The sequence below is a fragment of the Mastigoproctus giganteus genome, chromosome 4 (assembly GCF_048544385.1).
Source record: "Mastigoproctus giganteus isolate SK-2022 chromosome 4, ASM4854438v1, whole genome shotgun sequence".
In the NCBI taxonomy this organism is placed as follows: Eukaryota; Metazoa; Arthropoda; class Arachnida; order Uropygi; family Thelyphonidae; genus Mastigoproctus; species Mastigoproctus giganteus.
In genome coordinates, this window is record NC_143578.1 from 143,923,835 (window position 1) to 143,945,301 (window position 21,467).

Below are 21,467 nucleotides of genomic sequence, written 5' to 3' on the forward strand. Positions count from 1 at the left end.
ATAATTATGGCATAAGGTTTGCTTGATTCCTTTGCCGCCTCCTTTAATATAACTGAATAGATCTCATCCACCCCAGGTGTCTTTCTTAGGTTTAACTTCAACAATTTCTCCTCCACTGCTCTCAGTTATTACAAAATCATTAAGCACCCTGTTACACTTTGATAAACTTCTGGCATTTTCCTCCCTTAATAACTCCTTGTGGAAATGGAGATGCAACATACTCATTCAGATTATCAGCTATCTGAGCATATTCGATATTGCTAGAAATATTCAAATTTTAAATATAAATATTGTGCATCTATCCTGCAGCCATCTTTTTTTAATTTATATTTGTTTTTGTATGTTATCCATGAAAGAGTAAGAATGCCATTATCATTGTTTATTCCATTTAAAGACTTCAATGAGGTTTGCTCACAAGTGCCCAGTTTCCAGCAATTTGCAGAATTGAAGCATTCTGTGGAAAAAGTACCCTATGGTTTCTTGACTAACCTGCTTGCTCATATCTGCAACCATTCCAATAGATCCACAGTTTCTGAAATGAGGCATCCACAACTGTATCCAATACTCAAAATGTAGCCTGACTATTGCTCTATACAATGAGATAATCACTTGATTGTACCTGCTGGCAAAATTCCTTCACTGAAAGTGAGACATGATTTGTCCTAGCAGCCTGTCTAAACTGCTGAGAAAACTTCATGGCAAACTGTACACTTAACAGCAGGTCTTTTTCTTTCTACAATGCTTACAGTGATTCTATCAACTGTATGTTATTCTTGAATTAACACTATTATAATTAATTAACAGTATGAATATAATTTATTTTTAGAAATTAGTTTTCGCTGAATGTAGGAAGGAACTTAGTGTTGTTGAAATGGGTAATTTTCATAAGCTCATTGAGAGGTTAGGCAAATTATTGGCAGGAATGGACAAATGTTTTTTTTAATTATTACTAAATGATTTTATTTGACACACATTATCAGTGATGCTGTACAAGCTTTACTTCCTTGCATTGTTAATACTAACTAATCTTTCGTTTCTTATAGTGTTGGTTACCAAGCTACATGAAGGCACTTTGATAAAATAAACATAGCGGGATCAACTGATGATGTTACCAATGCTGAATTCTAAATAGGAAGCCTTCAGGGACTTAATTTTGGAGGCTACTAGGCTTTTCATTCCAACTAAGAAATACTGTTCAAGGTTTAGGCCTAAATGGATGTCAGATGAATCGTGGCAGAGAAGAAAAATGTATGGGATGCATATAAAATATCAGGTGACACAGTAGCCTATGGCAGATATAAACTAGTCTGTAATCCAGTCACAAAGGAAGTTGTGAAGGCGAAGACAGATTAAGAGATTACATCCTTTGGCAAAGGATGCAAAGAAAAACAACAAAGAGTTCTTTACTTATGTAAACTCTAAAGGAAAGGGATTAATCAGATTGGACCACAAACTAGACAGGTTGACTATCAATGACCATGCTCTGGTAGCTGATAAACAATGAGTATTTTGCATCTACATTCACATGAGGAGTTATTCAATGAGGGGAATGCCAGAAGTTTATCAAACTCTAACAGGGAGCTAAGTGATTTTGTAATAACTGAGAGCAAAGTGGAGGAGAAATTGTTGAAGTTAAACATAAGAAAGGCACCTGGGGTAGATGGGATCTATCCAGTTATATTAAAGGCAGCAGCAAAGGAAGTAAGCAAACCCTTAGCCATAATTATCAGAGCATCCTTGGACTCAGGGGAAGTCCCGATGGACTGGAGGTGTGCGAATTTATCACCAATTCACAAAAGGTGACAATTAACTAGACACCTGTTAGTTTAACTTGTGTTCCAGGGAAAAAAATGGAATCACTGGTAAAAGAAGCATTGCAGGATCATCTAGACGAGACTGCAATAATAGTTAAGACACAGTATGGGTTTGTTAAAGGGAGGTCTTGTCTGACTAATTTGATTGGATACTATGATGTGGTCACAAAGGAACTGAATGCCAAAAATAATTTTGGTATCATATACAGTAAACCCTCAATTTTAAGGACTTATAGGGGAGAAGGGGTGTCCGTTAATGCCGAAAGTCCGTTAAATCGAATGTAACCTGGGGAGAATTTTTTGTTGTTGTTTTTAATGTAAAAAAAAAAAAAAAAAGTTTTAATACAATATACAGTGCTGTACAATATAAAATTGTTGTAATTTGGCCTTCAATTGATGAATACCAGAAACAGTTTGCTTTTTTTTTTCTTTTTACACCATAAATTTCACAAACATGTACTACTGAGCCACATTTAAGTTCACATGCTTTCTTTTAATTCCTCTATCACTTGAAACCATTTTAAACTGTAAGGATTGCAAAATTATTTAATAAATAAAGTCACAATTCAGAAATCACAGAAACACCCTGTATACAACTTCACCGCGTGATAGCTTGAGGCAGACTGAGACCGAAACAAAGAGTCGGTAGACCTGCAGTTTAGTGTCCCGAGTCACATTCAGCTCGCAAATCACCACCTGCTCTTATCTGTTATCTATAATCTGGGAAAACAGCTATTTGAATACATTTTCAGAAAGAATAAAAAACAATTTCCTGAATTTGATTATAATAATAAAAGTAGGTAATTATCAAAACAATAATGGAAATAGGTAATTATTTTTAATTTAAATTAATAATAACACTGAAGTTTTGTATAACCTAAAAAAAAATAATATGGTCAAGATGTGATAATAATACAGTAATGTACATTACTGTATTATTAGTTGTCCGGTCTGTTAAATCCAAAATCCCTTATATCGGGGTCCGTTAAATTGAGGGTTTACTGTACTTGGATTTCAGGAAAGCTTTTGATACTGTTGCACAGGGAAGATTACTGTATAAATTGGAGAGGTATAGCATTAAAGGTAAGTTGCTACAATGGATAAAGGGATAGTTGAGTGGGAGATGACAGAGCAGTAATCAATGGACACTGCTATTCATGGACAAATGTTATTAGTGGAGTTCCCCAGGGTTCGGTGTTGGGCCCATTGTTGTTTTATATATTTATCAATGATGTTGATGAAGATATAACAGGTATAATGTCCGAGTTTGCAGATGATACAACAGTTGGCAGGGTTGTTAACGACAGTAAAGACAGGATTCTACTCCAACTGGATCTAGATAAGTTGCGCAAATGGGCTGAGAAGTGGCAACTGAAGTTTAACATTGATAAATGCAAAGTACTGCATATGGGTAGCAATAACCGAAGAGAAATATACCAACTGTGTGGTACTACAGTCAGGAAGTGGAAAGTGAAAAAGACCTGGGGGCAATTGTGAAGTCAAATATGAAGTTTGCTCATCAGTGCAGACAGGCTGCCAGGGCAGATCATGGAGTCTTGTCAATGATATATAGGAATTTTGCTGGCAGGGACAGGGAGGCAATTATACCATTATACAAGGCAATGATCAGGCCACACCTAGAGTACTGTGTACAGGTCTGGAAGCATCATTTTAGGAAGGATGTAGTTGCTAGAACAAGTAGAAAGAAGGGCAACAATATTGGTGAGGGGAACAAAGGTGTGTCTCTTACCCAGAGATTCTTAAGTTCTGCAAGTTGCAGCGCCTGGAGAGTAAGTACCTGCAAGGTTATCTGATTGAGGCGTATAAGGCCTTGAATGGGTTGAGCAAGCTGAATGCTAATGGGATTCTTCCTCTTGCTCCGATTAAGAACCTGAGGGGGGCACAATTTCAAATTGAGGAAAGACAGTCATAGAACAGATGTGTGGAAATTTTCCTTTCGCCAGCAGATGGAACACACTTCCATCTTTTGTTGTGGAAGTTTATAGCCTAAATAAATTTAAGGACTGGAGGTGTGCAAGCTGGACAGGCATTTGAAACAAATGGAGGGGTGAAATGTGAGGGGGGTTTTGCGTTTTTTTTTTATGGCTAATGCTGCATAAGCTTGCTTTCTTACATCGTATGCCTCTGCTAATGCTATCTATCATTTTTACATATCAAAGAAATGACTTTAACTTTCAGTTCTAAAGTTATACTGCAAAACTCTCTTCTTAAAACACAAATGACTACTTAGAAAAGTCAAACTTACTCATAGTGCAATTCATTTAGTCGTCTTCTATCAATTGATCGTCCACCACCGATCCACTTAAGTGAACCATCTGTTTTGTCCTTCGAATAACGCATTTTAACAATGTGCACAGGAAACCAGTTCTGTAATCAAATATGTAACTTATATATATATAAATCCACACACTTAAAGGAGACAAGCCATAAACCCGCTAATTGGATAACTCTGAAGTCAATTTACTCCCCAAAAATACCAACGACATATCGAAAGCCTAACTTGAATCTAGCGGTAAATCAAAAGCGATATACGTACACGGAGTAGTAAGGCAGAGAGCAATAAGATACAGTACCCACTTGCTAAAATAATCCCAGCGCCACCAGTTTCGGACCTATAAACTAATGCGTCCTTCAAAATCCACAGCTCATGCCCATTGCTTTGAAAAGATTAATATTCGTAGCGAGTTCATTTTTCTTTGCATTTTGATTACTAATTATTTTAATTGTTTCTGTATTATTATTATTAGCGTAGCGAGTTCATTTTTCATTGCATTTTGGTTACTATTATAAGTATTTTTGTGCATTATTATTATCATTTTGTTTTTATTTGCTGATATTATGGACAAGGGAAGTGTTTCTCTTGTAATAAATCTGGAGTGCGATTATACTGATTTCTGGAAGAACATTTTAAAATAATTTATCATAATTGATAAAACCCTGAAATGTAAAAAAAAAAAAAAAAACACTACTGAATGGCTAATTATTACTAATTCCAAACTTATTACATTAATTAATATGAACAAGAGGTAAGCAGCAGCCATTATCAATCCACTGCAGGATGGAAGCCTCCTCAAGCAATTTATATTAAGGGAAATGGACCACAATATGCCACACACTGGTTGGCAGACCAACCATATTTAGCAGTCAGGGGCTTGAACCCCAGTCTACTCAAAGAGTGTGTGCTATTGCACTCCCGACCACATGGCTACATATGAATAGTGTATTGATATAAATTGAAGTAATAGTTTATCAAATAATTTAAAATTTATAGATGTAAAGACATGATTGGTTTGGGGAGTTCACTCTTTCCATTTAAATTGTACATTTCTATAAATATGCCATTTCTGCTCATATTAATCTTTTCTTTTTTTTTTTTTTTTCTGGGTTACTGACTGGCTGAAAGCAGTTAGTGTGGATCTCATTTTTATGATTGGTGTTTTACAAGCACTGAAAAGGAAAACCTTATCAAATTTGCTTGGCCGATACTGAGTTTCTTCCTCAACTGATTGCGAGGTGTTCAGTCCATGTTTTTCAGTCATTCCTAATACAGAAACAACTCTGCTGAGTGATACTTTGCATGAAGTACCTGGGTTAAGTGCAGAGAATTAGCCAACACCCAAAATACAAAAAAATCTTAATGTTAAGATCAGCTACATCCAGGCTTAAAAAGAAAGTTCTGGAATTTCAGCAGAATAAAAATTTATTGCTCAACAGAGTTAAGGATAGCCTTACTGCAGCACAATATGCATTCCTTTTATCTCAAATTCTGTCATCTGCATGTAGCTTGAAAGGCAGAAGGTGGACATCCATAGACAAGTCTGTGGCTCTTAATGTTTACCGTCAAAGCCCAAGTACTTAAGTTATTGAGAAGTAAGCTCAATTTACCAAGCAAAGAAACCCTGAAGCATTTAATGTTGAACAATGCTAATATAAGCCAGGATTCTGCCCTGTTTTGCTGAATTGTTTAAGGAAGCAAATAACAGCTTGCAGGAAAAAGACAAACTGTGCATACAATGAATAAACAAAGTGTATTATCAAGTCATGAAGATGATGATGCTGCTGTTCTTCTTTGCCTCTCAAACCATACTGATACTTTGCTTGAATTGGTTCACCAGGATGCTAGTGAGCCAGTAAGTCTCACTGACAAAGTGAAAGAGTCAGAATCAACTAGGTACAGCGAGGATATGGATATTTATGATGAAAATGTACTGTCTCAGGTTACCTAGCCAGAAATATTTTAAAGAGCAGCAATTGTGAAACATGTAAAGGTTTGCTATTAGGCCCAAAAGATCTTGATATTGACCAAATTGTTGTTGTATTTTAAAGATTTAATGTGAGGAGTATGGATTAAAATGGTCATCAAAGGAATTGTTGAATACAATGATATGTGTATCAAATATCTTCTTTTCTGAAGTTGATTTGGCATTTAATAAGGAAAGTTTTGTGATAAAACATGTTTTATTGACCTTGAGAGGATTGGGAACCACAAGCACAAAGATAATATGCAAAAAGTTCTTATTCAGTCTTCCTTGATAATTATGATAAAACAAAAAGTTGAAAATGTGAACTTGGCTTACCGGTCTAATCAAACATCAAAATCCCTTCAAAAAAAAATTTAAATAAGTTAAATACATTTAACTTGGAAACATGTGCTGTGAAAGCTAGAGGGGCAAAATTGTGTCTTGATTAAAGCAATATTAACTTACCATCCTGAACTACATAAAACATGACAAATCCACAAATAAGACACAACTCCATAATTTAGATGGAATTCTATTGTCTGGTGAACTCCAAATCACTGAAGTGTCTTCTGGCTTTCAGAGACATTCCAAAGTAATCTTTGGGGACCTGAAGATTACTTTGAGACCTTTGAGCATCTGAAGATTATTGTAAATATGAAAAATACCTGTTCCTTTTTATAAAAAAAAAATTGTTCAGAATTGGCATCATAGTTTAAAAAAAAAGGTTCTGATATTGTTGAAGATGACAGCTCCCACTTGTTTTAGTCTAGTGAACTGTCCACAAGAAAGTCTTAAGCATGTTTCAGAGTCTTTATTTGTATCAGTATCTTTTGTACAACTCCAGTATCAAAATTTTCTGAATTTAATTTTTATGCTGGAATTGATAGTGATATTTGTATTTGCAAAGGAAACAAAGGCTAATCTCTCAATAACAGCATGTCACAGCATCTTTACAGTTCATGAAATCAAGAATTGTATTGAAGACTGTGACACAGTGCTTTACTATTATTAATTTATTTGTTTATGTTGCTTGTACTAGGTATATGTCTTTAGTAATGCTTTTAATTTTATGATAAGTATTTTTGATTGGATAAGTATATTGGATATATAAGCTATTGGATAAGTATTTTTGATATTTTTATTGTATTCTTCATTAATTAACATACTGCATTGTGTTTTACAAAGATATTAAATAGGTTTAGTAGCATTCGTTAGCTTCTTTTTTTGAATTTAACCAGTGAGTTTGGAATTTACGACTTCTGGTGTTGGAGCCAATATTGTTGAACTAGTCGCCATATTGTAGTCAATAAGAAATAGCTTAACGTATATAGCTTTAACTGATAGCGTAAGATATAACATAAATCTAGATAGCGTAATACGAAGCACTGTATTAGGAATCTGTTAGCTTAGTATAGTATTATCAATTACCGTATTTCCCCATGTATAAGACGCACCGTAATTTTGGGCCCCAAAATTTGAAAAAAAATGTATTACATAAAGTTATTGAACTCAAGTTTTATTCATTATAAAATTCATACAACTCCTCATTACTTGAATTCAGCACTGTACGAAAATCTTCTGAGCCATTTCTGGGCAGAACGTGGCAAAATTGGTCCTTGAGGTTGTCACAGATATTCTCTCAGATATGCCAGACAAGCTGAAAAATTTCAGCCTGGTACAGACCAGGCTGAAAAATTTTATTCAGCCTGGTTTGTACTTGTTAACAGGAGAGACTGCTTCTACAGGGATGGGATACACTTAAATAGAAAGGTGCAAGAATGTTTGCGGATGCTATCGAGGCAATGTTAGGTGGGTCGGAAAACTGCTGGATTGGGGGGATACAAGGACTAATAGATTAACAGTAGCCACTGGCAGAGGTGAAAGTGATTCTTGCACTGCTTCTATTGGAATGAGCCGCAGCCTGGAAAATAAGATGCAGGATATTTCAGAGACTGCTGGGAATCATTGGGGTACAAGTAAACACATGGGTTGTGTTAGGGTAGCTAAGAAAAAGAACAGGTGCATGTATACTTGTGTGTACACCAATGCTAGGAGTTTAGTAAATAAATTTGATGAATTTGTGGTATTGCTCAAAACATCAAAGGCAGATATTGTGGGGATTTCAGAGACGTGGTGTCACACAGATATAAGGAATGCAGAACTGGAATTTGGGGAGTACAATGTCTACAGAAAGGATAGACAGGATAGGAAGGGAGGAGGGGTTATGCTATCAGTTAAAAAACACATAAAGTCCAAGGAAGTGAAGCCAGTTGACATCGCTGGACAGTGCAGTGTCGAGTCAGTTTGGTGTGACATAAGCATTGGGAGATCAAAATTGAGAGTAGGAGTGTGCTATAGGCCTAATGACTCTGATGAGTATAATAAGAAACTGTTCGGAGAAATAGAGTGGGCCAGTAAATCAGAGAGTCTTATAATGGGGGATTTTAATTTCTCAGATATTGACTGGAATTTGGGGGCTGGTCACTCACACAGTAGCAAGGCTTTTGTGGATTTATTGGATGATTGTTTTCTACATCAGCATGTTCGGGAGGCAACTAGAGGGAGTAATACTCTTGATTTGATTATCAGTAGTGATTCTTCATGCATTAAGAATCTGCAGATAAATTAACCCCAGGGGCTCACATCTGGTGAGTATGGGCTTGGCACACCCAGGGTCCTCAGCTGGATATCATCATTCTTCTCTTTCTTGGTGATTTCCTTCTACTTCTCTCTCTCTCTCTCTCTCTCTCTCTCTCTCTCTCTCTCTCACACACACACACACAGACACATACACACACCCACAGGGTAACTCAGAAATTTTTTTTGGCTGGTGCAGCATAAGCCTCAGGCTTCCTTGCACCATATGGCTAATAATAATAATGAACCACTTGGTGGCAGTGATCACAGTGTGCTGAAGTCGGAGTTACTCAAAGAGGTAACTACCATTAGGGGTAAAGGGAAGGGGTATTGCTTTCGTAAAGGCGACTACAATGGACTGAGACAGTATTTAAATTCTATACAGTGGGATCAACTGATGATATTGCCAACAGCAAATTCAAAATGGGAAGCATTCAAAGAACTTATCGTGGAAGCTACTAGGCTTTACATACCAACTAAGAAATATTGTTCAAGGTTTAGGCCTAAATGGTTGTCAGATGAACTAATGAGGCATATGGCAGAGAAGAAAAATGCATGGGATACATACAAATTAACACGTAACACAGACGCCTATGATAGATACAAGTTGATCTGTAACCAAGTTACAAAGGAGGTTAGGCAAGCGAAGGCAGATTACGAGAGATCCTTGGCAAGGGATGCGAAGAAAAACAGCAAAGAGTTCTTTACTTATGTAAACTCTAGAAGGAAGGGGATGAATCAGATTGGTCCACTTGAGATCGATGGGTCAACTGTTGATGACCCTGCTCAGGTAGCTAACAAACTAAATGAATATTTTGCATCGACATTCACACATGAGGAGTTATTCAGCGAGGGGAATGCCAGAGGTGTATTCAACTCTTGCAGTAAGCTAGAGAATCTTGTAATAACTGAGAGCAAAGTGGAGGAGAAATTGTTGAAGATAAACACAAGAAAGGCACCTGGGGTGGATGGGATCTATCCAGTTATATTAAAGGAGGCAGCAAAGGAGGTAAGCAAACCCTTAGCCATAATTATGAGAGCTTCCTTGGACTCAGGGGAGGTACCCGTGGATTGGAGATGTGCAAATGTGACCCCAATTCACAAAGGGGGATCAAAGGCTGACACAAGTAATTATAGACCTGTGAGTTTAACTTCTGTTCCCGGAAAATTAATGGAGGCACTGGTGAAAGAAGCACTGCAGGATCATCTAGACAAGACTTCAGTTATAGCTAGGACACAGCATGGTTTTGTTAAGGGTAAGTCTTGCCTGACCAATTTGATTGGATACTATGATACAGTCACAAAAGAACTGGATGCAGGGAATAACTTTGATATTATATACTTGGATCTTAGAAAGGCTTTTGATACTGTTGCACATGGAAGACTGCTGCACAAATTGGAGCAGTGTGGCATTGGAGGCAAATTGCTGCTATGGATAAAGGGGTGGTTGAGAGGGAGAAGACAGAGAGTGGTAATCAATGGACACTGCTCATCGTGGACTAATGTTATTAGTGGAGTCCCTCAGGGTTCAGTATTGGGTCCTTTATTGTTTTCTGTATTTATAAATGATATTGATGATGATATATCAGGCTTAATGTCCAAGTTTGCAGACGATACGAAGGTTGGCAGGGTTGTCAAGGACACTACTGACACTATGCTGCTGCAACAGGATTTGATAAGGTTGAGCAGATGGGCTTCGAGGTGGCAAATGAAGTTTAACATTGACAAATGTAAAGTACTACATATGGGAAACAGCAACCCCAGAGCAACGTATCAACTCTGTGGTACTACACTGACAGTGGTAGAAAATGAAAGGGACCTGGGGGTGGTTGTGCAGGCAGATATGAAGTTCTCTGAGCAGTGCAGACGGGCTGCAAGAGTAGCTCATGGTGTATTGTCAATGATATATAGGAATTTTTCTAGCAAGGATAAGGAGGTGATTATTCCCTTGTATAAGGCAATGGTCAGGCCACACCTAGAGTACTGTATACAGGCCTGGAGGCCTCATTTCAAGAAGGATGTAGAGCTGCTGTAACGAGTACGAAGGGCAACTAGATTGGTGAATGGGACAAAGGGGTGCTCTTACGAAGAAAGGCTTAAGTTTTGCGAATTACAGTGTCTGGAAACTAGGCACCAGCGAGGTGATCTGATAGCATTAGCATTAGCATTAGCATTAGTAGAGGCATTTGATGCAAGAAAGCAAGCTTATGCAGCATCAGCCAAAAAAAAAAAAAACCACTTCCACTTCACCCCTCTGTTCGTTCAAAATACCTGTCCAGCTGAGCCTTAAACTTATTTAGGCTATCAACCTCCACCACAAGGGATGGAAGTCTGTTCCACCAACCAACCACCCGCTGGCTAAAGGCAAATTTCCGCACGTCTATCCTACATCTGTCTTTCCTCAATTTGAATTTATGCCCTCTCAGGTGATTTTTCTGAGCTAGAGGAAGAATCCCATCAGCATTGAGCATGCATAAACCATTCAAGGTTCTATACACCTCTATCAGATCACCTCGCTGGTGCCTGGTCTCCAGACACTGTAATTTGCAAAACTTAAGCCTTTCTTCGTAAGAGCACCCCTTTGTTCCATTCACTAATCTTGTTGCCCTTCTCTGTACTCGTTCCAGCAGCTCTACATCCTTCTTGAAATGAGGCCTCCAGACCTGTATACAGTACTCTAGGTGTGGCCTGACCATCGCCTTATACAATGGAATAATCACCTCCTTATCCCTGCTGGAAAAATTCCTGTATATCATTGACAATACTCCATGAGCTACTCTTGCACCCGTCTGCACTGCTCAGAGAACTTCATATCTGCCTGCACAACCACCCCCAAGTCCCTTTCATTCTCTACCACTGTCAGTCTTGTACCACAGAGTTGATACGTTGCTCTGGGGTTGCTGTTTCCCATGTGTAGTACTTTACATTTGTCAATGTTAAACTTCATTTGCCACCTCTCAGCCCATCTGCTCAACCTTTCCAGATCCTGTTGCAGCAGCATAGTGTCAGTAGTGTCCTTGACAACCCTGCCAACCTTTGTATCGTCTGCAAACTTGGACATTAAGCCCGATATACCATCATCAATATCATTTATAAATACAGAAAACAATAATGGACCCAACACTGAGCCCTGAGGGACTCCACTAATAACATTAGTCCACGATGAGCAGTGTCCATTGATTACCACTCTCTGTCTTCTCCCGCTCTACCACCCCTTTATCCATAGCAGCAATTTGCCTCCAATGTCACACTGCTCCAATTTGTGTAGCAGTCTTCCATGTGCAACAGTATCAAAAGCCTTTCTAAGATCCAAGTATATAATATCAAAGTTATTCCCTGCATCCAGTTCTTTTGTGACTGCATCATAGTATCCAATCAAGTTGGTCAGGCAAGACTTCCCCTTAACAAAACCATGCTGTGTCTGAGCTATAACTGAAGTCTTGTCTAAATGATCCTGCAGTGCTTCTTTAACCAGTGCCTCCATTAATTTTCCTGGAACAGAAGTTAAGCTCACAGGTCTATAATTACTTGTGTCAGCCTTTGATCCTCCTTTGTGAATTGGGGTCACATTTGCACATTTCCAGTCTATGGGTACCTCCCCTGAGTCCAAGGAAGCTCTCATAATTATGACTAAGGGTTTGCTTACTTCCTTTGCTGCCTCCTCTAATATAACTGGATAGATCCCATCCACCCCGGGTGCCTTTCTTGTGTTTATCTTCAACAGTTTCTCCTCCACTTTACTCCCAGTTATTTCAAGATTCTGTAGCTTACTGCTAGAGTTGAATACACCTCTGGCATTCCCCTTGCTGAATAACTCCTCATGTGTGAATGTCGATGCAAAAAATATTCATTTAGTTTGTTAGCTACCTGAGCAGGATCATCAACAGTTGACCCATCAATATCAAGTGGACCAATCTGATTCATCCCCTTCTAGAGTTAACATAAGTAAAGAACTCTTTGCTGTTTTTCTTTGCATCCCTTGCCAAGGATTTCTCGTAATCTGCCTTCGCCTGCCTAACCTCCTTTGTAACTTGGTTGCATATCAACTTGTATCTATCATAGGCTTCTGTGTCATGTGTTAATTTGTAAGTATCCCATGCATTTTTCTTCTCTGCCATATGCCTCATTAGTTCATCTGACATCCATTTTGGCCTAAACCTTGAACAATATTTCTTAGTTGGTATGTAAAGCCTAGTAGCTTCCAAGATAAGTTCTTTGAATGCTTCCCATTTTGAATTTGCTGTTGGTAACATCATCAGTTGGTCCCACTGTATAGAATTTAAATACTGTCTCAGTCCATCGTAGTCGCCTTTACGGAAGCAATAACCCTTCCCTTTACCCCTAATGGTAGTTACCTCTTTCAGTAACTCCCACTTCAGCACACTGTGATCACTGCCACCTAGTGGTTCATTTATCTGCAGATTCTTAATGCATGAAGAATCACTGCTGATAATCAAATCAAGAGTATTACTCCCTCTAGTTGCCTCCCGAACATGCTGATGTAGAAAACAATCATCCAATAAATCCACAAAAGCCCTGCTAGTGTGTGAGTAACCAGTCCCCAAATTCCAGTCAATATCTGGGAAATTAAAATCTCCCATTATAAGACTCTCTGATTTACTGGCCCACTCTATTTCCCTGTACAGTTCCTTATTATACTCATCAGAGTCATTAGGCCTATAGCACACTCCTACTCTGAATTTTGATCTCCCAATGCTTATGTCCCACCAAACTGACTCAACACTGCACTGTCCAGCGATGTCGACTGGCTTCACTTCCTTGGTTTTTATGTGTTTCTTAACTAATAGCATAACCCCTCTCCCCTTCCTATCCTGTCTATCCTTTCTGTAGATGTTGTACTCCCCAAATTGCATTTCTGCATCCCCTATATCTGTGTGATACCACGTCTCTGATATCCCAACAATATCTGCCTTTGATGTTTTGAGCAATACCTCAAATTCATCAAATTTATTTACCAAACTCCTAGCATTGGTGTACACGCAAGTATACCTGCACCTGTTTCTATTCTTAGCTACCCTAACACAACCCATGTGTTTACTTGTACCGCAATGGCTCCCAGCAGTCTCTGAAATACCATGCATCTTGTTTTTCAGGCTTCTGCTCATTCTAATAGAAGCAGTGCAAGAATCTCTTTCACCTCTGCCAGTGTCTACTGTCAATCTATTGGTCTTTGTCTCCCCCCAAGCTAGCAGTTTTCCGACCCACCTAACACTGCCTCGATAGCATCTGCAAATATTCTTGCACCCTCTCTATTTAAGTGTATCCCATCCCTGTAGAAGCAATCTCTCCTGTTAACAAGTACAGTCCAGGCTGAAAAAAATTCTACCCCTTGAGCCTTGCACAATCTTTCCAGGGCCGAATTGATCGACAAGGCTCTCATCATATACTCCCTCCTATCGTGTCTGGGCAGAATTGCAGACACTTTCAAATTCAACCCTAATTCTCGGCTTTTGTTGAACAGTGACCTGTACTTGTTAAGTAATTCTGCCAGTCTCCTACTCTTAATATTATTAGTGCCAACGTGTACAACTATATCACCTTTTGTGCCCTTAAAAGATGATATTCGCTCTACAACGTCATCAACCTTTGCCCCTGGCAGACATACCCTGGTCCTGTTTCACCTATCTTTTTTACAAAGCATGTTCCCCGTTTCCCTGACAATAGAGTCACCAACAACTACTAGTTCCTTCGGGACCAGCGCATTCTGCCTTGGGGGTTGTCTCTGTGTCACGCGATGCCCAAGTGCAAGCTCTGGCGTTGATGTGGGCAGCTGAGAGCTTGATGGGCCCCTCAATTTAGTTCCTTCGAGGGCATTCACCCTGTCCTTCAAGCTCTCATATAGGCCCACAAGAACGCCGAGTTGTTGCCTGATATCGATACACTCCTTGCATCGCGCACACACAAAGACATCCCCCTTGGCAGTATCATGTCCCGTACCCGATTGCTCTGCAAACATCAAGCAAACAGTGCATTTTATAAGGCTGTGATTCAGAGGACAACTGCCCCCCTCAGTTCTGCTCTGAGCCACAGCGCTTCCATTAGCCTGAGCCTTTTGCTTTGCTTTTGCTTTGCTATTATATATATTAGATATTATATTTAGATATTATTTCTATCTATTATATATTATATTTATATATTATAAATTTATATATTTAGATATTATTTCTATCTATTATATATTATAGTTATATATTATATATTTATATATTTAGATATCTATTATATTTCTATCTATTATATCTAGATATTATATATTATACTAGATATTAAGATATTGTTATATACTAGATATATATACTAGATATTATATCCCGCTGGGAAAGTAGTCCTGTCCTTTTAGGAGCATTTCTACATCCGGCGTTTCCCCCCCCCCCGCTCCAAGTGCTGTAGGGAGACCCAAAACTTCCACAGTCCACTGTGTGCCTTCAAATACACCCACAAACTTGTGGTTGGCATCAATCGCCATCATTTTTAACAAACCATCTAACCCCAACATTGTGAACCCGATTAACCGAACAGTCCCGGTAATCCGTAATCCACGGATATGGAGGGGAAAGACAAGCACAAACACTCCCTGACAGAGACACAAAATGATGACTCCATCATTATTGATCAACTGGAGGATATAGAGGACACCCGACCTGGGACCCCCCAACCAAGCGGAAAACCCGCAAGCGATTGGTTCCCGAACCGGAACGCGAAACACGATCTCGGTTGTTTGTTTGTTTGTGATTTGGTTTTTAGGAGCATTAGCAACTAAGGCCATATTGCTCCGGGATATGCGGTGGTCATTCCCTGACCTTTCCGCATCCTCCGTATTTGGTGGTGACGGGCTCGAACCCCGGTTTAATCAAGAAGCGTGTACTACGCACTGCTGCTCCTTCCCACCTGGCTACGGAGGCGCCTTCACACAATCTCGGGTTGAAACAAAGGAACAGCCAGAAGCCAATGCATCACAAAAAGAAAGAAATGATGAAAAACAACAAGAACTATGTCTGGACCATACCATACCAGAGGGCTTCGTATACGAGAAAACTCTCTTTCTGAAAACGGCCCTCGAAACCATTTTTAAGGAGAATCCCAGTAGGATATCGTCTGGCCTGAGATCACCGATTGTCACCATCTTTCACAAGTTGGAGACAATCCTGCATGACACATGTTGAAAAACGAGAGAGGCATCACACGGCTACACGCCTACATCGAATGCGGGGCAAGACAAATGCCACAGCGTGCCCCGACATATTCAGAAGCGCTGAGGACCCCAACGGAAACGCAACAGACAATAACAACGCAGCAGAAGAGGAAGACCCTCCTACCAACACCAAACCTGGTGATACTTAGACCGAAACAAACAGGAAAAATTCCCACAAGCGAAGACCTCAAAGCAAAAGTAATAAATAACATGAAGGAGGACCTGAAGCTAACACGAATAAAAGGGATGAGAAAGATGAGAGACGTAGGACTGGTAATAGAGACAGAGACGAGGCAAGAAATCCAGAGCATCATTGAAAACCCCAAGATTGAAGCCCTTGGATTAACGGCCCAGCCGCCCAAAAGGAAGGGACCAAATATATTAATTTATGACGTTAGCCCAGAAATTACAGCCACCCAGATGGCTGAAGAACTTTACCACAGAAACCTCCAACGCGAGATCCTGGACAAGCAGCCGCAAGAAGTGATAACACCAAAGTTCCACATGGAGGCGAGAGGAGGCTTAAAAAACAGCTGGAGTGTGGAACTAATCCCGGAGGCGTGGCAAGTCTTAAAGGACCGGACAAGGGTCTACATAGAATGGGGAAGCTATCGTTTTCGTGAGCGGGTGGCAGTACCGAAATGCTTTAGATGCTGTAAGTTCGGCCACTCCAGCCACGTCTGTTCCCAGACAGTCCCAACATGCCGACATTGCACTGAAAAGGGCCACAAATATAAAGAATGCCCACACAAAGACAAGGAAGCCACATGCGCAAATTGTAAAACAATGAAACTCGAATATACACACTCAATCAGGGATCCTAACTGCCCAATCTATATAAAAGCCAAGAGCACCTACCAAAACAGAATCGATTATGGGTACAAAAATTAAGAAATATAAAACAACCATGATCAAAATAATACAAACAAATGCCCAGCGAGCAAAAGCGGTGGCTGACCAGATTCGGGTCAAGGCCGATGAAGAGAACATAGACGTTATTATATTACAGGAGCCGTACCAATTACAATATAAAGTGATCCACACAGAATAAGACACCCCGTGGGCGGCGGTATTGGTCAGAAACAAGAATATTACCGCAACAAGAATAACGCAACTATGCACGGCTTGGGCAGCCTGTGCCCAACTCATCACAGCACTGGGTTCCCTCTACGTGGTGGCTCTATACAGTAGACCGGGACAAGAAATAGAGATCGCCATCAACTACCTACGCTACCTACAGAACATCCTGCCAAACGAAAGAATCATAATAGGCGCGGATGTAAACTGCCGCTCCCCGCTATGGTATAGCGCTACAGATGAAAGAAAAGGGACAGCAAATGGACAGCAGCTTGAGAATTCCCTGACAGGATCACAGTTAGCGGTCCTAAACCAACCACACCAGTTATCGAGATTCTGTAACACCCTCTGGGAGGCCACAATCGACATATCCTTAGCTACTAGGAACCTGGCGAATCACGTGGCCGACTGGAGGGTGGAGGAAGCCTGGACCACCTCGGATCACCGAGTTATAACTTGCACAATGACAAGAGCAACAACAATCAACCAACGATGCCATAGATATGCAGTTGCCAAAGCGGATTGGCCGCTATTCAAAGAACTACTGACCACAGCGATCAACAGTAACCCACTAACCCTGAACCCATTGAACAGCCCGGACGACCTGCAGAAAGTTACTACGGAACTGATGACAACTATCAGTAACCAAGCAATAAGAAAAAAACACCCCCAACTGGGGCCAGTACCCTGGTGGACTCGAGAAATTGCCATGCTCCGGCGGCAAACGATAATAGCAAGGAAGAACTTTCAGAGGGCCGCAGATCATGGCCTGCAAACGAAGTCGAAGTCCTGAGACAACAATATAGGGAGATAAGAAACCGCTATACTGATGCTATTAAGAAGAGCAAAAGACGCTCTTGGGAGCTCTTAGTATCCACAGAAGGAAACACTGACCCCTGGGGCCTAGTCTACAAAGTAACCACCAACAAAATGCCCAGAGGGGAGGTGAATGCCACCACCAGGACCCGGCAGGGAAACCTTACCACGACCTGGGAGCAGTCGATGGACAATATACTGGACACAATCTACCAGAACCAGCGATGCCGATACTACCAGCACAGAGCGAAATATGTGAGAGCAATGCCAGTTACACCAATCAGGCAATGGTGCCCCCCTTTACCAATGACGAGCTCAGCGTGGCAGCTAGTCGAGTAAGAAGCAAGAAATGCCCAGGTCTCGACATGATTGAGCCTGAAATCTTAAAGAAAACTGTTGAATACGCACCGTACCTATTGCTCACCCTATACAACAGATGCCTGGAAGCCGGCTACTTTCCAAAGGCATGGAAAACGGCCAACTTAAAACTAATTCCAAAAAACCCCCAAAAAAACCCAGAAAGCCCAGATGCATATCGACCCATCGCACTGCTCTCGGTGGTAAGTAAAGTATTCGAAAGACTACTTCACAGAAGAATAATGGCTCACTACGGAAAAGCTGGACTCCATGCCGCGAATCAGTATGTCTTCAAGCCAGGGACCTCGACAGTGGACGCACTAGGAAACCTACTCAGGACGGAGCAAGAATGTAGAAACAAGTACCTGCTTCTCATTTCGGTTGATTTTGCTGGGGCGTTTGACTCACTTTGGTGGCCAAGCGTCCTGGCGAGGTTGAGGGAGGCACGGGTGCCAACAAACCTATTCAAGGTCATGAAAAACTATTTATCACAAAGAAGAGTGGAGATCAATGTAGAATACCATAAGGTCACAAGAGAATACCATAAGGTCACAAGAGAATACCATAAGGTCACATAAGGTCACAAGAGAAGTGCACAGAGACTGTCCGCAGGGGTCGGTGCTGGGACCACTCCTTTGGAATATGGTGTTCGATGAGTTCTTAGTGATGGATCTGGGACCCATCAGGACACAAGCATTCGCTGATGACCTGATATTGACCGTGGGAGAGAATTCCCGTGCCCAGTTGGAAACCCAAGCAAACCAGGCACTGCAGCACCTCCAGCAATGGGCGGCAAAACACCAGCTAACAATTTCACCCATAAAGACCACTTCAATCCTGCTTAAAGGAACCCTGCAATTGCGACGACCACCACAAATAAAAATTGACAATGTCACCATTAAGTTTGTAAACCAACTTAAGTACCTAGGCGTGGTACTGTACAACAACCTCTCGTTCCAGCTGCACCTAAAGTACATAAGAAAAAAAATCAGGAGTTATTCTGCACTGGTAGCCAGAGTTACTAGGAAAGATTGGGGACTCAAAAAAAGAGCCCTTACGCTATATTACAGGACAACGTTTCTCCCAGCAATTACTTACGCCTCAACTATTTGGTTCCCAAAAACTGCACTGGCAGTGAATAGAAGAATTTTGGACATGATCCAAAGGACCATACTCTTAACTACGACGCGTGCGTGTAGTACAGTGAGTACTCCAGCACTACAGGTACTCGCTGGAGCACTTCCTTTGGATCTGGAGGTCGTTCGCACAGGTCTGCTATACTTGCTATCCAGGGGAGTGGCGGCCACACATCTGGACTACACAACTGACCCAGCAAACAACCTAAAAACGGAAGAAACTAGATTACAGAACCACCTGCTAAAATTATGGCAGAGAAGATGGACGGAGACCACCAAGGGCACTGGGCGAGATAACCAGAAGACATCTACCAGACCTCCAGAAAATCTACCCAAAACAGCCGACCTGGTACTTCCCAGGGTACCATTTTACATCTCTAATAACAGGACATGGACCCTACAATGAGAAGCTGCACGGATTCGGACTCACTGAGGACCCCAACTGTACATGCGGGGAGACAGAAAGCTGGAATCACATAGTGTACGAGTGCCCACAATATGAAGACCTCAGAGGGGTACTTATAACAAAAATAAGATACCTACCAAAAGGACTGGAATCCCATTTCATAGATACTGAGGATGAATATAGAGCATTATCCCAGTTCGCACAAGACCTCTTCGTCAGGAGAAGGACATTAATAACCATCTACAATGACTGACATCAAGTACCACTATTGAGACACCAGCCAGCACAATGCAAAGGCTGCAACTAAAGATGAGGGACACAAGCACAAGGACGGAGCTTGCCCCATGAGTAAAGAAACTTGAAACAATAGCTGCCAATAGCCATATGGCGATCTGAAGAGGGCAATCTAGCCCCCTTCACCTTTAAACTTACTTCCTTGGGGTGAGGGGGGACAGTTTCGTCCTCCCCTCCTCTCCACCCTATATCTTCTACTCTGGTGGGACATTGGCATGTCCCACCGAAAACTGGGGCTACCTACTCTATTGGCCCCATATTTCTGTCTTTCTCCCCCCAGCCTTCTGCCTCTCCCCCTCTCTATCTATACGCTAGCGAAAGCCCTACATACCAAAAACTTAACATATCTAAATTACCTTACGCCCATAACTTGGCCTAGCAAAACTAAGCGATTCTACCCCTACGTCGATGTGTTTCTTTCTTTCTTTTTTTTTTTTTTTTTATATATAGGTCCTAGCCGCCGAAATCTCTAGAAATTTAAGTGGCAGGACCTGCCAGAGTGAAACAGACTACTGGGTTCCTGGTCTGCCTCCACGGGGCATAAGTGGGGAAACGTTGGGCCTCAGTAGGGGCCCAGCAGCTAAATGACCAGATGAACAACGGTACAAGGCATCATACATATACAAAGTCCATACACTTTTAAATCTCTGGCTTTTCCAGTCAACTGGTTCACCTACAATGTAAACTACATCGAGATGGGGGGAACCCCTGGTGCCTTTTGACCCTAAACACACTTTACACTTTACACTTATCGACAGTGGGTGCCCCAGCTACGACAACGTTAGGCTTAAATTCCTCACCACAATACAGAGAAACCCTCGCAATCAAGAATCCACTCTGCTACTCGAGGAAGATACCTATAAGGCATTAACCACCTACGCGCAAGAAACATTTGCACTTAGGCGAGCTAAGATTGCAGAACTCAGAGCCCAAGAACTAAACCGGACCGGCGTGGGATAACTCTCCATTCCCCCAGAAAAATGCAGACATAATCATGCAAACACTAATAGGGTAGTATCTATTGCAGGCACCATCCAAGGTGCGGGATGCTGGCACTCCTCGGAGTGCGGGATTTAAAAGTCATCGCAAACCCGAAATGGGTAGGATATACTGCTGGCACCGATCTAGGTGCGGGATTGCTGGCACTGACCTCAGTGCGGGATCTACAGGCACTATGCCATTGGCAATTACACAGGGGCACCTGTCCCCTGTGACTTTTAAACCCACACTCTTTCCTATACTTTGCCTAAATTAGTGTGGATTTATTCTCCCCTGTCAACCCACCCAAATTCATTCCCCCTCAAAAAATCCTCTCTCTTCTATGCCCCTCTCTCTCTCTCTCTCTCTCTCTCTTTTTTTTAATCTATTTACTTTTTTACTTATTTTATTTATTTATTTTTATTATTATTATCTTTTTATTTATTTTTTATTAGTTTTTTTTAATCTGTTGCTTTA

At 40.9% G+C, this 21,467-nt stretch overlaps 1 protein-coding gene across 1 annotated transcript in view; it reads right to left on the bottom strand.

Annotated features, from left to right (window-relative positions):
- Nucleotides 1-4,329, bottom strand: part of Orc1 (origin recognition complex subunit 1) — a 699,813-nt gene extending 695,484 nt beyond the window's left edge. Inside the window, exon 1 of the mRNA XM_090372377.1 lies at nucleotides 4,081-4,329. Coding sequence (XP_090228503.1) covers nucleotides 4,081-4,175 — 95 coding nt within the window. The 5' untranslated portion in view covers nucleotides 4,176-4,329. The remainder of the gene's footprint in view (nucleotides 1-4,080) is intronic.
- Between the last annotated feature and the right edge of the window lie 17,138 nt (nucleotides 4,330-21,467).